At 42.6% G+C, this 13220-nt stretch overlaps 1 protein-coding gene across 3 annotated transcripts in view; it reads right to left on the bottom strand.

Annotated features, from left to right (window-relative positions):
- The window catches only part of sema5a (sema domain, seven thrombospondin repeats (type 1 and type 1-like), transmembrane domain (TM) and short cytoplasmic domain, (semaphorin) 5A), a 151095-nt gene that overhangs the window by 80551 nt on the left and 57324 nt on the right, over positions 1–13220 (bottom strand). For all 3 annotated transcript variants that reach the window (XR_001336391.2, XM_042227242.1, XM_005912127.3), the window contains exons 4-5: positions 10734–10779; positions 762–824 (exon numbers count right to left, since the gene is read on the bottom strand). Coding sequence is in view for 2 of the 3 variants with exons in the window: in XM_042227242.1 (XP_042083176.1) it covers positions 762–824; positions 10734–10779 (109 nt within the window). In the remaining variant the exon portion in view is untranslated. The remainder of the gene's footprint in view (positions 1–761; positions 825–10733; positions 10780–13220) is intronic.

Below are 13220 nucleotides of genomic sequence, written 5' to 3'. Positions count from 1 at the left end.
CACAGAACGAAACAATAGGAACTCCCTTTGAACAAGATCCATAAATAGAGGCTAAGGTGTGGTGGGAAGGTCTTTACTTCACATTAAGTTGATTTGAATTGTCTTTGAGGTATATCTCATATAGAAAGCAGGGATTCCCCATGTGTCCATATGTTAAAGCCACATTAGAAGCCCAACGTTGCTTTCAAACCTCATTATGTTTCATCATAATTTGACATTTTTCCTTTGTGCTCTTTGAAACCGATCAACTGTTTCTGTAAAGACAAAAAGGCTGGTAGATCCATGATTAGTGTCTTTAGAAGATTTCTTTCCTTTTTTTTTTTTTTAGCTTTCAAGTCAAAGCTATTATACAGCACTGATGTGCTGGTGGGAACATCTGGGCACTTCATTTCCTCCAGTGAACAGCATTCATTCAGGTGTTATTTTTGTAGATTACCAAACCCGCAGGAAAAAGGTTGAGGAAACATGAAAGCTGCGGGGTTGTAATTTAGAAAGTCTTTCAGCAAATGCTGAAGGATTGCATTTTCGTTCGTAATCGACTATCTATTTTGTTACTCTAACAAAACATTTTGGGAAATTCCATGAATTTTCACATTAATATCAGTTCTGGTGCACAAACGTGTGCAAGAAAACAACCGTAAGTAGCAAGCGAGACGAGTTCACTGAAAAATACACTGAAACTTGTATTTTTTTTTTCTTTTCAATTTAGTGACAAGTGTCCGATAAAGCACAATTACAGTTCAGCCATCGCCTCAACTCACCTCAGACTTTCCACGGCTGAAGCAGGCTCCCTTGGTGAATTCATCGCAGTGCCACTCAGCCTCCTGCAGAGAAAAAGAAAAGCTGTGTAAGGCTACCAATAAACCATCAAGAAGTAGCAAACACTGGGCGCCATGTCATCATCATGAAGCACTTTGAAAAGCACTCGCTGAGCCCAAACAAAACAATGCCCAGCTCTAAGCCATGGGCATGATTCCCACCTTTTTGAAGTCAGTTTGATGTTTGTTGACTAGCTCGGCAATACAAATGCCACAGAAGACAGGAAAACACATTTAGAAAATCAAATAGAAAAGCATACAGCATACAGCGATCGACTTGGGTGAGGAGGGAAGGATTCAAACAGAGGCGAAAATTAATTTGACATCACATCTTCACTGTACTCTCAGAGGCACACACACGTTCTCGCACGCTCTTACGGCACACACACACGCGTTTATAAGCCCTGTTAAATACAGACATGGAATCCAATTAAGGTGGATAGCAAGCAGAGACCCCCAAAAAATGAGACGCAAGAGCGTGCAAGCCGAATGTCAATTTGATTTATGTGTGAGGGAAAAGGAGGGCTCTTAAGACATAACAGGCGAGTCCCTAGAGTAGGGTGTCAACGTGATTTACATGTGAAGGAGAAACAGAGGGACGCCTCTGACATTTTAAGGCAGCAGGAGGAAGAATAAGAAGATAAAGCCGACTTTTTCTCCTCCAAGGGTGAAAGCACCAACGTGCTCCACTTTCTACCTTTTAATTTCCTCGTAACCCCTGGAGAAGGGGGCTTCCTCATTGATAAAAATTCTCTATTCATGAAATGCCTGCTGGCCTTGGGAGGGCAGTAGGCCACTAAGACGCTCGCACTTGTGACAGGCAGAATTAGCCACCACTGCCACGAGCTCTGCATGACTGGCAGACACACGAATACCTAAAAGAAAAATTGGCTGGTGAAATAATACGCTTAATGCCGAGTCACAAAAAGTTTCCAAAAGTGAGACTATTTAACTTCCGTTTTTTTTGTTGCCCACAGCAGTACAACTTTCCTGCAGTAATAACCTGGAAAGTAGCCAGAGGTGCAGTACTTCTCTCTGTGGGAATATAGTAAATATCGCTAACTGACAGAGAATATTAGATTTCACCTTGGTATCAGGACTGTTTTATGCCAGGACAAGAGGGGGAACGAAAGCTGAACACCCCTTAGCATTTAGTAGAACTTTTATTTCTTCTTCAGAAGGCGGCAGAAGTTTATGCTGCGTTTTACGACAAGAGCTTTTGTTTTCTGCTTCAGTGACCTTTGGGAGGCATGGAAACACCTAAATGTGTACACAGTTCAGTAACAGGGAGGAGGGGCTTAAAGGAAGGAAAGTGCTCAGTGTGTGTGCTGCAATTTGGGGAGGATAAGATATGGGACATTAATGGACGCTGGCTTCTCTCTGTCTCTTGTGTGTCACTTCCATTCCAGGCCAAAGCTGGCTATTCTGGGGCTGTGCATCCATCCACTACACAAACCACACACATCAGCACAAACAGCACAGCCTGCACACACAGCACCACTGCTGGTCCCAGCTGAATTCAATGTGGGTGCTGAAAGCGCTGAGAGCGCTTTAGCTAATCGCATGAGGGGGGGGAAGAAAAACTCGTTAATTGGCCCTTGAACCTTACTCCACAAGCTTTCAGTGTAACAAACAGTCATGGTACGAGGCTAAATTACAACTTGAAATCACATTAGTGGGAGCAAAGTGTTTCTTTTTGTCATCACGGGACAATCATGTGATTTATCGTCATTCGGAGTGGTGCAGAACGTATTTTCGGAATAATACATATTCTCATTTCATATTTAAGACATCAACTTTACAGCTACTGAAGTAGGTGATGTCCACGCGCAAGTTAAGTGGCGATATGCTGACATCACAGACTGCTAGTGCCACCTAATCTGACTGCCCAGGCTCAAATGGTCCAGAGTGGAGAACAGAATCACAGCCGAGCTAAGCAAGCGCCAGTGTCATTAGGAAACATTAAAAGCTCATTAGAATGCTATTGTTCAGCCCCTGTGCCTCCAAGATGAATCTGTCTTAAACTGAAATATGTCTGGAATGTGCTGTCATTAAGTAATAATAATTCTTGGCTTTATCAGAGGAAGCTGCTTCACACAAGTCTTTTCTGTGCCTTTGTCACCTAGAGGGAACTAGAATAAAGACATAGAGGGGAAGCAAAGAAGATAAGACAGAAAGAGAGTGTCATGATCCTGGGCCATGTTGGCCAGGATCATGACAGAGTTGCAAACGCCACTTCTGAAGTAAAAAACAAAGAAGTGAAAGCGAGAAAGAAAAGCAGCCACCTGAGGTAGGCTCCTAATGCATAAACTGGAGTGCAGAGTAGGGGTGCGCATTTCATTTTCCCCTAAAGGGCCACTTGAGAAATAGGGACCCTGGAGGAGGGCTGTACCAATAAGTTGAACTCAATTCTGCACAATATTTCTTTTATCTCTTTTAGAAACCTATCGATTTAATACAGATAAGAGTAGATGTTACAATTCGGCAATGGAAATTTGCAATAGGCGCGAAATATTTCATTAGCATTCCCATGTTGTCCCATTTCAGCTCCAGGCTATGCAAGCATAAAGCTACCTCAATAAACAAGTAGTCCCTTTCACTGAGTGCATTGCTGCCAGCCCCTCTGGAATCTCAAACTCTTACGTTATTTCACGTAAAAAGATAAGCAACTCTCATAAAGCGCTATGGACTAACAATCAAAACCACACACACACACACACACACACACACACACACACACACACACACACACACACACACACACACACACCTAATAAACGTAATTACCTTATCCATTTTTTTTTTTTTTTTTTTTTTTTGCCTGTCCCTTTGGCTCTTTTGCCATCAGAATTATTGTCTAAAGGCGAAGAAAGATGCCCAAGGATTTACTTTACCAAATGGACCATCCCAGCCTTGCCGTAATGGTCTATTTGATTCACCTTTTATTGTTTATTTTATTTTTTATTTTCACTTGCTAGATACGGACAGACTTGAATGAGGAAAAGAAAAGGGAGAAAGGAAGAGGGGGAAAAAACAGCGAGAGAAGAGGGACGGGGATAAAGGGCAAAAGACAAAACCTGACCGAGCCCCAGGCCGAGAGGCCGGGGGCACCCCACCTCCGAAGTGGCCCGAGCGAGCCCCAGGCTCCAGGCCCCGATAAGCGCCACCAAGGAGTGAGCCGGTGTGTACCTGGACGCCCATCCCCGACACAAAGAACCACCAACGCACCGATGTCTGAGGGAGTCCGCCACTGGCAGGGGAAGTGGTGGGGGGAGATAGGCCTCCAAACCTTGGAGGGCCTGAGATGTCCCCAGAGAGGTGGCGTCTGATACCCAACCTGACATATAGACACAGACATACAGGCACACACAGATACAAACATCCATTCCCACCCTCATGCTCTCATATGCACTTACTCCACACTCACCCAACGTGGAGACAGACATAAAGAGACGCTGTACACACGATCACACTCCCCAAGCGTACTCTAAGCCCCGGGTCTAGGTACCCTTGCCCCTGGAGGGGGAAAAATGTGTATCTGATTTCCCACAAAATTGCAATAACCAGCAAGCAATTCTCTGATAGGGAGTTTATCAATGAATGCTTTGTGTCTAAAATGTGACTGTATAATTCGTATTTTATTGCACCTAAGATAAACAAACCAATACACAACAACAGTGTTGGAGGCTGAGTGGATGGAATCAACTAGATAATGCACACATTTTCTGAGTCAAAATTAACTCAACTGTTTGTGATATATTAGGTTATATAATTCCCAGAACTTGTCTTGTTTTGTATCTTGGATACTTGAAAGGTGCTGTAGCCTACATGTAAAGGACCGTTACTTGGCTAAAATTCTCCTTTCTGCAGCAAAGATCACCAAAAACTGGATTAAGACAAAGGCACCAGGAAAGAAGCAGTGGGTAGGACATTATGGAGATGGAGACCTTTACATGATGTATGCTTAATTGTAGGGTTTTCAAAGGAAAGAAAATCTAAATAACTCCTCCATCATTGGTCATTCTTAGTTAACAGTATATATTTTGATGGGTATTATAGAAGGTCTTTTTTAAGATATGCGCCCTCCCTATACAGCAAAAATAAACAGCCAGAAAGGAGTTCACAGTGTTTATGACATCCAGGCAGAATGCAGCAAGATCCTGGAGAGATGCTGTCAGCACAGAAAAGACAGGCCACATTAATCATGAAATGTTTATTATGTTTTCATCTGGTCCAATTTGTCTCGTTGGTGGGTGAGAAACAGTGGAACTGCTCAACTGATCATTTGGTGGTCGGGGGATCATTTGCTCTGCTTTCCTTTCTGTAAAAGTCATCGCACACCACTGACTCAGACCAATAATTATTTTAGAATATCAGTGAAAAAGTTAATTATATAGTACTTTCTATTTGTAGAGACACAACAGGAGGCCAAACAAGAGGTCTTGAACGCACACGCTGCCAAATAGCTCAGCTGTAAAGAGAAGCTTGTGCTTATTGTCAACAGGTCTAAACACAGCTGTTTGGTCACTGCAGTACTAGCTCAAGTTAGCTTGACAGATCTATAGATGCTTGAAATGTTAGCGGTCCGCTCAATATTTTTACTCTTTTCTTTTCTAAATATTTTCTAATTTCTGAATTTTCTAAATGGAGAAATTTTCTGGATAATTTGTACGAATACGCCTGTTTGTTGTCACATTTTATTTATTTTAAGCATCACTGCTACCATCTAGTGCTCAGCGAGAGCTTGATGGACAGTTTTATTTTTAACCAAAGCGGCTAAAAAATAGGAAAATTAAAATAGACTGGAATAGTATGTTAAGTAACATAAAATGTGATTACGATGCAGAAATTCAGTTAGGCAGAGAGAATTTACCACAGTCATTTGTTGCTTCAGGGAAGAAATGAAAGCAGTGGAGAAGAATTTTTATTTTTTTTTTCCTCACGTCCACCCTCTATCCTGCCCCCTGTAATGGGTGCAGTCCTTAGAGATGAACCATTGTGCCCAAGTCTCTCGTCAGCCCTCACACTGAGGGGCTATTGTTAGGTGTGGTGGGTGCAGGAGAGATACAAAGGGGGAGTGTAGGCAGGGAGGGAGATGGACAACGACAGAGGAAAGAACAGAAAAGGGAAAATAAGGGACAAATAGACAGGGGGGGAAACAACAAAGCGAAAACAGAGTCCAACTTAGGAGTCAGCCAGAACAAGGCAGACTGTGTGGGCTGAGTGAGGTAGTCAGTGAGATGGAGGAGGGAGTGAGGAGCTGAATTCCAAAACAGCAGTTTCCAGACATGATATTGAATATATTTTGCATAAAGAGGGTCCAGAGAACACACTCGCTGCTGACAGCTGTCTAGCTTTGTGAAATGACTAGCTGTGCGCCTCATTACAAGGGGACGGCAGGTTGAGAGTAAGAGCTGGACAAATCCTGTGGGGGGAAATCTAATCTGGCTTATGAATATCTGATATTACCTTCTGATGTGCTGGCACAGTATTTACTATTCACATTGATGTCTGCTGATGTAAGCTGCTGGAAGATTTACACGCGAAATTGGTCTTGATGTCATGCCTTTGCCAACGTGTAGGTCCGTGTCTCTACTCATATCATCGTGACACTTTGAACGGATGAGTCCGTGTAGAAGAGACCCCCTGCTACTGTCTGCCTTTTACAGTATACTCACAACTATTATGGTTGAACATGCCGTCGCGTCCATGATATCACTGTACATGTCTGCATCTCCAGTTCCAATCGTGCATTTTGGTCTATGCATTTAAACGGCCAAGTTAGCGTTCAGCTCAGTGAATTGGAAATGCTTCCAGAGCTATGAAGGACAGTTTCTGTTAGCTACTGATTAGCAGGGCTAATTGTTTGGCTGATGCAGTGTAATTACAAGAGACAAGGCCGTGATATATTAGACATGCAAAAGTGGAAAAAGTCCTTCTTTTAAAAAAAATTTAAAAAGAGGGGGACGGGGTGAAGGACACAATACAAGAGGAAGCAAAGAAAAATAAAAGCACAAAATACATCTCAACAGCATACAGTGTCTGTTGCCAAGGGAAACTGTTATGGATAGTGTTTTCCTGTGCCAGTGCAGGAGGACAAGAGAGAGGCTGGAGTGAATTTCCACTATTTTCTCCTCCTCGCCCGTATTGAATCATGAACAATACCACTGATCCTTCCTCATCCCGGTGCTTATTGACTAACGCTGTGCCTCAGTTCTTCTGTTGAAACTCAGGCTCATCTTCTGCATCTTATTCCGATTTAGCATGGAAGCAGGATCCTGATATTGGCTTGTACAGGCTGAGTGTGTGTGTGCGTTTAGCTTTTTTTCCCCCTCCCCTGGTAATTTCTTCTTACATTAGCATCTTTGTTTATGTGAATTCAATAGACTCTTATCACTGAATGCAAATTAGAAACTTTGGGTCCTTTCGGTTCATGCTTTTAAGGACGAGCATGGAAGTTAACAGTGGTTTATTAGCCCAAGTAAAGAAGTAAAGACACTGCTAAAAAATGGGCACGCTGATATTATTTGGTGAGCTCACGTGCAGACAGAAAAACAAGCAATTAATCTGAGCTGGCATAGTTAGCAATGGCAGTGCCAGCATTGATTTGCTTCCCCTAAGGCTGGCAGTAGCTGATCTCAGGATATGAATGATAAACAGGGCAGAAGGACAATACTGAATGGAGATGACATGTAATGTGCAATTTACTGTAAATGGAGGAAGGGAAATTGTGCTTCGTTGGGTCGTTTCAAGCTAATTGTTTGTCTGTGGAAGCTCTAAATGTCTCAGTAGTTGCACATGCTGCACAGTTACGTTCCTGTCTTCTTCTTCTATTTTTTTTCGACTCTGCTGCACAAGTTTTGAAAGTGGAGCAAGGAGAAAAGTATCCACCTTTTGTTCTTGACAGTGTTTTCCAGATCAGTGACGATGAGGGTAGAGGTTGACAGGGGGAGGAAAGCCTCTTCAGGCTACTGAGACACAGCAGGAAAAAAAACCTTTAAGTACGAGATATTAACTCCAATCAAGGTCATCGCGAGGGCTGACGCATGTGTTGATGACTGACTCTTCCCACTTCAACCCCAAACTGCCACTCGGTTTGAGCACAGGTTAGAAAGTTAACGTGATGTGAAATATTTTCTTCTCTTTATGATTCTTTAAGTGCGCCTCTGTCTTGTAAACACCCTTTATAGCTTTCCTCAGGGAGTGACACAGTTTACACTCCTAAGACCAAATCTTTAAGGTCTTCTTAGAAAACACATACTTCACAGATGAATTCGCATCCACAATTTTTTTTAAAACAAAAGTCCGCTTTCTCTCCAGCTGTTGCCCTTTTTTCTGGTTTTTATTACCTCCAAACAAGGAGCCAATTTACTGAGGAGATTATGTTTGCTGGGGCTCAGGGTCGATCAAGCTCTTTGTCTCATCTCGATATGTGCAACAGACGGGCAGTGTTTAGCTACCAGTCCAAGTGTCAGTGCTTTCAAACCCCCCACACCCTTCGTAATACAACAGTAAGACTACCAGATATTCCCAGTTCATTTTCTGCCTCTTGAAAAGCTTGAAAGCAACTTATCACACTGCATCCAAGGGCAGGAGAGGTAGGTTGGATTAATCTTTGCCTCAAAGAAAACCTTGGTGGCTGTTTTTTATTTTGTCCTCCCCAGAAAAGTTTCATGCATGATGAGATCAGTCATCAATCATAAGGTAATCATACCCAACTCTTTAGCATATTACCGGCTGTTTGTATTACAGTAGCTTTAAACCTTGTGCTCTGTCAAATCATACACAGCCTCCTTCTTAACGCTGCCATCCATGCAAGAACAAATCACTGCCATCGGGCATTATCTGACAGGGCTGATACATGACGATGGGGTGAAATCACAAAGACAGGCGTAGGTGTAGCTTTTAGCTTAATTTCCTCCTGCAGAAGAGAGAGAGAGAGAAGCTCATGCAACTCTCTTGAACCTTGGTGCAACCGTAATAAAATGCACAGGACTACTAACAAGTGCTTGTGCTCAAACTTTCTTTGTTGGCTCTGCCACCTTCAGCGCCATGTTCCCTAGTAAATCTATTTGATCAATCAGCAATGCGTGTAATGTGAGTGGAGCAACAGCGCCAAAGGGGAAATTCATTCAAGGCTTTCATATCCAACAACAATAAGAATGAGAAATATATGTAAACCCAGGCGCAGAGGCAACCAAATCTCTGCGCATTTAATCTCCTGTTTCATGCTTGGATGAAAAAAAAAGGAAGGAAAGAAAGACGCTTCAAGGAGGTGAAAGGAATAATTCCCCCTTTCCTCCTTAAATTCCACCACTTGGATACATATTTATGCTTGACTTTATGGCCTTGGCATGGTTAAATGCGAAGCTGGGACTAGTGTGCAGGTCAACTTAAACCAGCCCCAGGCCTTGGCACGGATTACCAGATCCTATTCTCTCATAAGAAGACATCTTGGAGATGCAGGGTAGATTGGCTCAGTGGAATCTCCTTGCTGATTCTGCAAACCCAGTCGAGCACAGGATGAAAAAAAGAAGGGGAGGATAGCTGGGTGCCACAGAGCAACTTTAAAAAGCATCGGAGTCCCAGCGAGCGGCCACAAAAGACCAGCTCTGCGTGAATCCTCGTCTCTCTCTGCGGGTTTTTTTTTCCTGCTTTCTTCCCTCGTTGTCTGTGTGCTGTCTCACTGCTCCCTGATTCCTTTGTGCGTTTTACCCTCCACTCCCTCCTGCCTAACAAATTCAGCCTCGCTTCTTATTTCTTCTGTCCATTTTCCCCATTTTCCCCTTCTAGTCAGATCTATGTCAACAACACTCCTGTTCCACCCAGCCGTTCTTGCTCCCCTGATTCTCTTTCTCCTCTCCCCTGGTTTTCTAGAGTGTAAATGGCAAACATAAAGAGTTGTCTAAGCATCAAAGAAGGCTTGCTGTTACCACCTGCAAATAAAGCCCTCAAAGTGTCAGTGTTTGTATGGTAACTCAGTGGGTCACAAAATTGGCTTGCTCCACAGGTGGGGATATGTGGGCTCATAGAAGAGAGGAAAAAAAGAAAGTGAAATGAGAGGATGTTGGAAAAAGAAATTAGCGACAACATGTGGGAAAGACAGGGTGAAAAAATTAAATTGCCAGCTTGCGCGCACAGCTATTTATACATATTTCGTGCAACGCGCGGGCAAGATGTTAGGACACTTTGATTTCTGTTTGCCATTTCAAATCATTTGTAGCATCACATTAAAGAAATTGCAGAAGATCTTTTAAAAGCTTAGACATGTGGCAAAATACAGCTTCAAATTTCACAAACACCTTCAAATTGGATTTCAGCAAGGAGAACATTAAATGGCCTGGCCTGTATTTATATAGCGCTTTACATATCCAGTCATCCACCCATTCACACACACATTCACACACTGGTGATGGCAAGCTACATTGTAGCCACCCTGGGGCGCACTGACAGAGGCGAGGCTGCCGGACACTGGCGCCACCGGGCCCTCTGACCACCACCAGTAGGCAATGGGTGAAGTGTCTTGCCCAAGGACACAACGACCGAGACTGTCCGAGCCAGGGCTTGAACCGGCAACCTTCCGATTACAAGGCGAACTCCCAACTCTTGAGCCACGATCGCCCATAACACAGACAACGCTTCCTATCAACACTCTTTCATTCACTGCGAGTATCAACCCACGGCGCCGTCAACCAAGCCCACTGGAGCTTCACCGGGTTGTGAAGTTGTTGTGACACGTGAAACGCTAAACCATTTTGCTGTAACCGCTTTAAGTTGCGAGCACAGACACGCAGCGTGCTAAAATTAGCGCAGTGTTTGTTGAAGGGGGAGCCATACGAGCAGACAGAGTTAATACGCATTCGCCTAGAAAACTGGGTGAGTGAGACGGCAGCGGGAGACAGAATTAGCACTCACCTGGATCAGTGTCAGGTCTTCAAGATTGAGTCTGAAGAGGTGATTTCTGTGAAAAGGAGGGAAGGTGTGAGTTAATGGAGCCCTTTAATGCACTGAAAGCAAGAAACAAAGGTGTGAGGATCCAACAACAGGTCAAAACTGCACTGTTATTAAAAGGCGTTTCCATTTCAATTCTAAGATTTTACTTTAACTGGACCATCGCTGCACCTTAATTGTTTTCTCTTTCAGGAATTCTGTAGATTTGCTTGAGATCATTGTCCTGTTGCATGACCTAATCTTGGCCAAGCTTTAGCTGTTGGACTGTAGAATACTTTGGTGTACAGAGGAGTTCACGGTTGACTTAATGACCTAAAGGTGCCCAGGTCCTGTGGCTGCAAAACAAGCTCAAATCCTCATACTTCCCTCAGTTGGTATGAAGTATTTGTGCTGGTTTGCTGTGTTTGCTTTTGGCCAAACATCTCCACTTTGGTCTCATCTGTTCATTGTTCCAGAAGTCTTGTGGTTTGTTCAAATGCAACTTTGCTTCCATGCCATTTTTAGAGGTAAGAGGGTTTTTCCTGGCAAACCGTCCAAACAAGCCCTTCTTGTTCAGCCTTTTCCTAATTGTAGTGTCATGAACATTAACATTTTACATGCTAACTGAGGCCTGTAGAGTCTAAAATATACCTCTTGGGATTTTTGCAGTTTCTCTGAACTGTGTTGAACATTTTTAACTTGTGAATAATCTTTCTCACTGTAGAGTGGTGGACCTCAAATTGGAAATGGCTTTATAACCCTTCTCAGATTGATGGGCAGAAACGGTTTCTTCTATAAGATTATTGCTGTTATCGTTCTTCCTTTGTTAACACAAGCCTGACTCAAGCAAATTGTAAAAACTGCTAGAGATTGGTGATTAATTAATCAAGTCCATCTAATTAGCAGCACCTACGGCTTACCCTTCCTACAGTCTTCAGTTTTATTAAAGTAGTAAAAGATTACTTGATATTTTGGCTTCGTTTATGTTGAGAAAAGAAAATACAGTGTGTTATATATACCATGTGTTGTTGTTCATCTGATTTTAGAATTCGGTAAGAACCATACAATTTATTTTTATTATTTTATTGTTATTCCTGATATATAAAACCTCTAATTTAAAAGAGGATGTGCTTTCTTTTTTATATGCCTGTTTTACTGCAACTAGTTATGTAGCTTCAATCCACAAGGCTCAAGCGAGGATGAGAAGCAGGCTACAGACTTCAGACAGCCTCAGTCCTCTCCAGCGCCACTCCCTCATTTTTACTCTTATTTTTTGGGAAACTTGCTCTCATCACACTGACCTTTGTCGAGTTCAGTTCCACATATGCTGCAGTATAATACGGGATTGTAAATAGACTGTGTTGTGTAAAATTGGTGAAGTTCCCCTTTAAAAATGCCACATCTGAAGCTTCTGAAGTTCCCGCAGTTGGAGTTAAAATGAATCTTTTCATAGGTGGCACAAGGAATTGTAAGAGCGTAGTCAGGGTATTGAAATGAACTGTATTCAACGGATGGCTGAATTCAACGACTGCAGCAAATGATGGACCTCTAGGTTTCTCCAACCCATAATTAGGACACCAAAAAAAGAGTAGATAAAGCATAGCTAAAAGGTTTTATGCTCCTATTCCCAGGGTTTCACATGTATGAAAAGAGTAAGAGAGAGAGGGGGGGAAGGCAACTGAAGGACAATCAAAGCCTGACTGTGAAATCGCACTCTAATAAGTATGTCCTGCCTTGCCTGGAGCTTTTCAAATCTGCAAGGCACAAACAACACTGATTCACTGGCATTTCTAACTTTTCAAGAAACATCATAGTTGTAATGAATGCTGTCTCAAGAGGAATATTCTATAATTTGACTAACAATGTCTCAGGCTGTCTACTACAGCCATTATCCACCATTACCAGAATGAGATCACATGAAACTTGACAATTAGGACTAAAAGCATTATTTACTGTGATTTTTTCCCCCCTTTGAGATTTCTGTAATATCCATGTTTTTGCAGGTCTGTGCCACCAAAAGGCAAATTTTTAAAGAGGAATGTTATATGTGCATATGAAATGTGCCCACGGTTTCGAATAATCTGCCGAAGATTATAATCTGCCAGTCTCGTTTTTTTTTTTTTTTGACTTTCTTTCCCAACTTAAATCAGCTTGTAACTGACTTTGTATATATATAGAAATGTATATACACACACTCTTAGGCTGAACAATTAGAAGAAGAAATTTCACTTTGTGCCTTTAAGTACAGACAGACCAGCTGCAAGTGAGGTGTGGATTAGGGCTGCCACGATTAGTCGACTAGTCACGATTACGTCGACTATCAAAATCGTCGACGACTGATTTAATAGTCGACGCATCGTTTGAAGCTTTGTAAGATCCAAAAGACGCAGGAATAAGTAGCAGGATTTAAGAGTGTAATAACGGACTGAAACAGAAGATGGCAGCACTGCATGTACAAGGATGCCAGCTGCC

This window comes from Haplochromis burtoni, unplaced genomic scaffold (assembly GCF_018398535.1).
Source record: "Haplochromis burtoni strain Fernald_Lab_line unplaced genomic scaffold, NCSU_Asbu1 Contig_1, whole genome shotgun sequence".
NCBI lineage: Eukaryota > Metazoa > Chordata > Actinopteri > Cichliformes > Cichlidae > Haplochromis > Haplochromis burtoni.
This window is presented reverse-complemented; position numbering and strand designations above follow the sequence as displayed.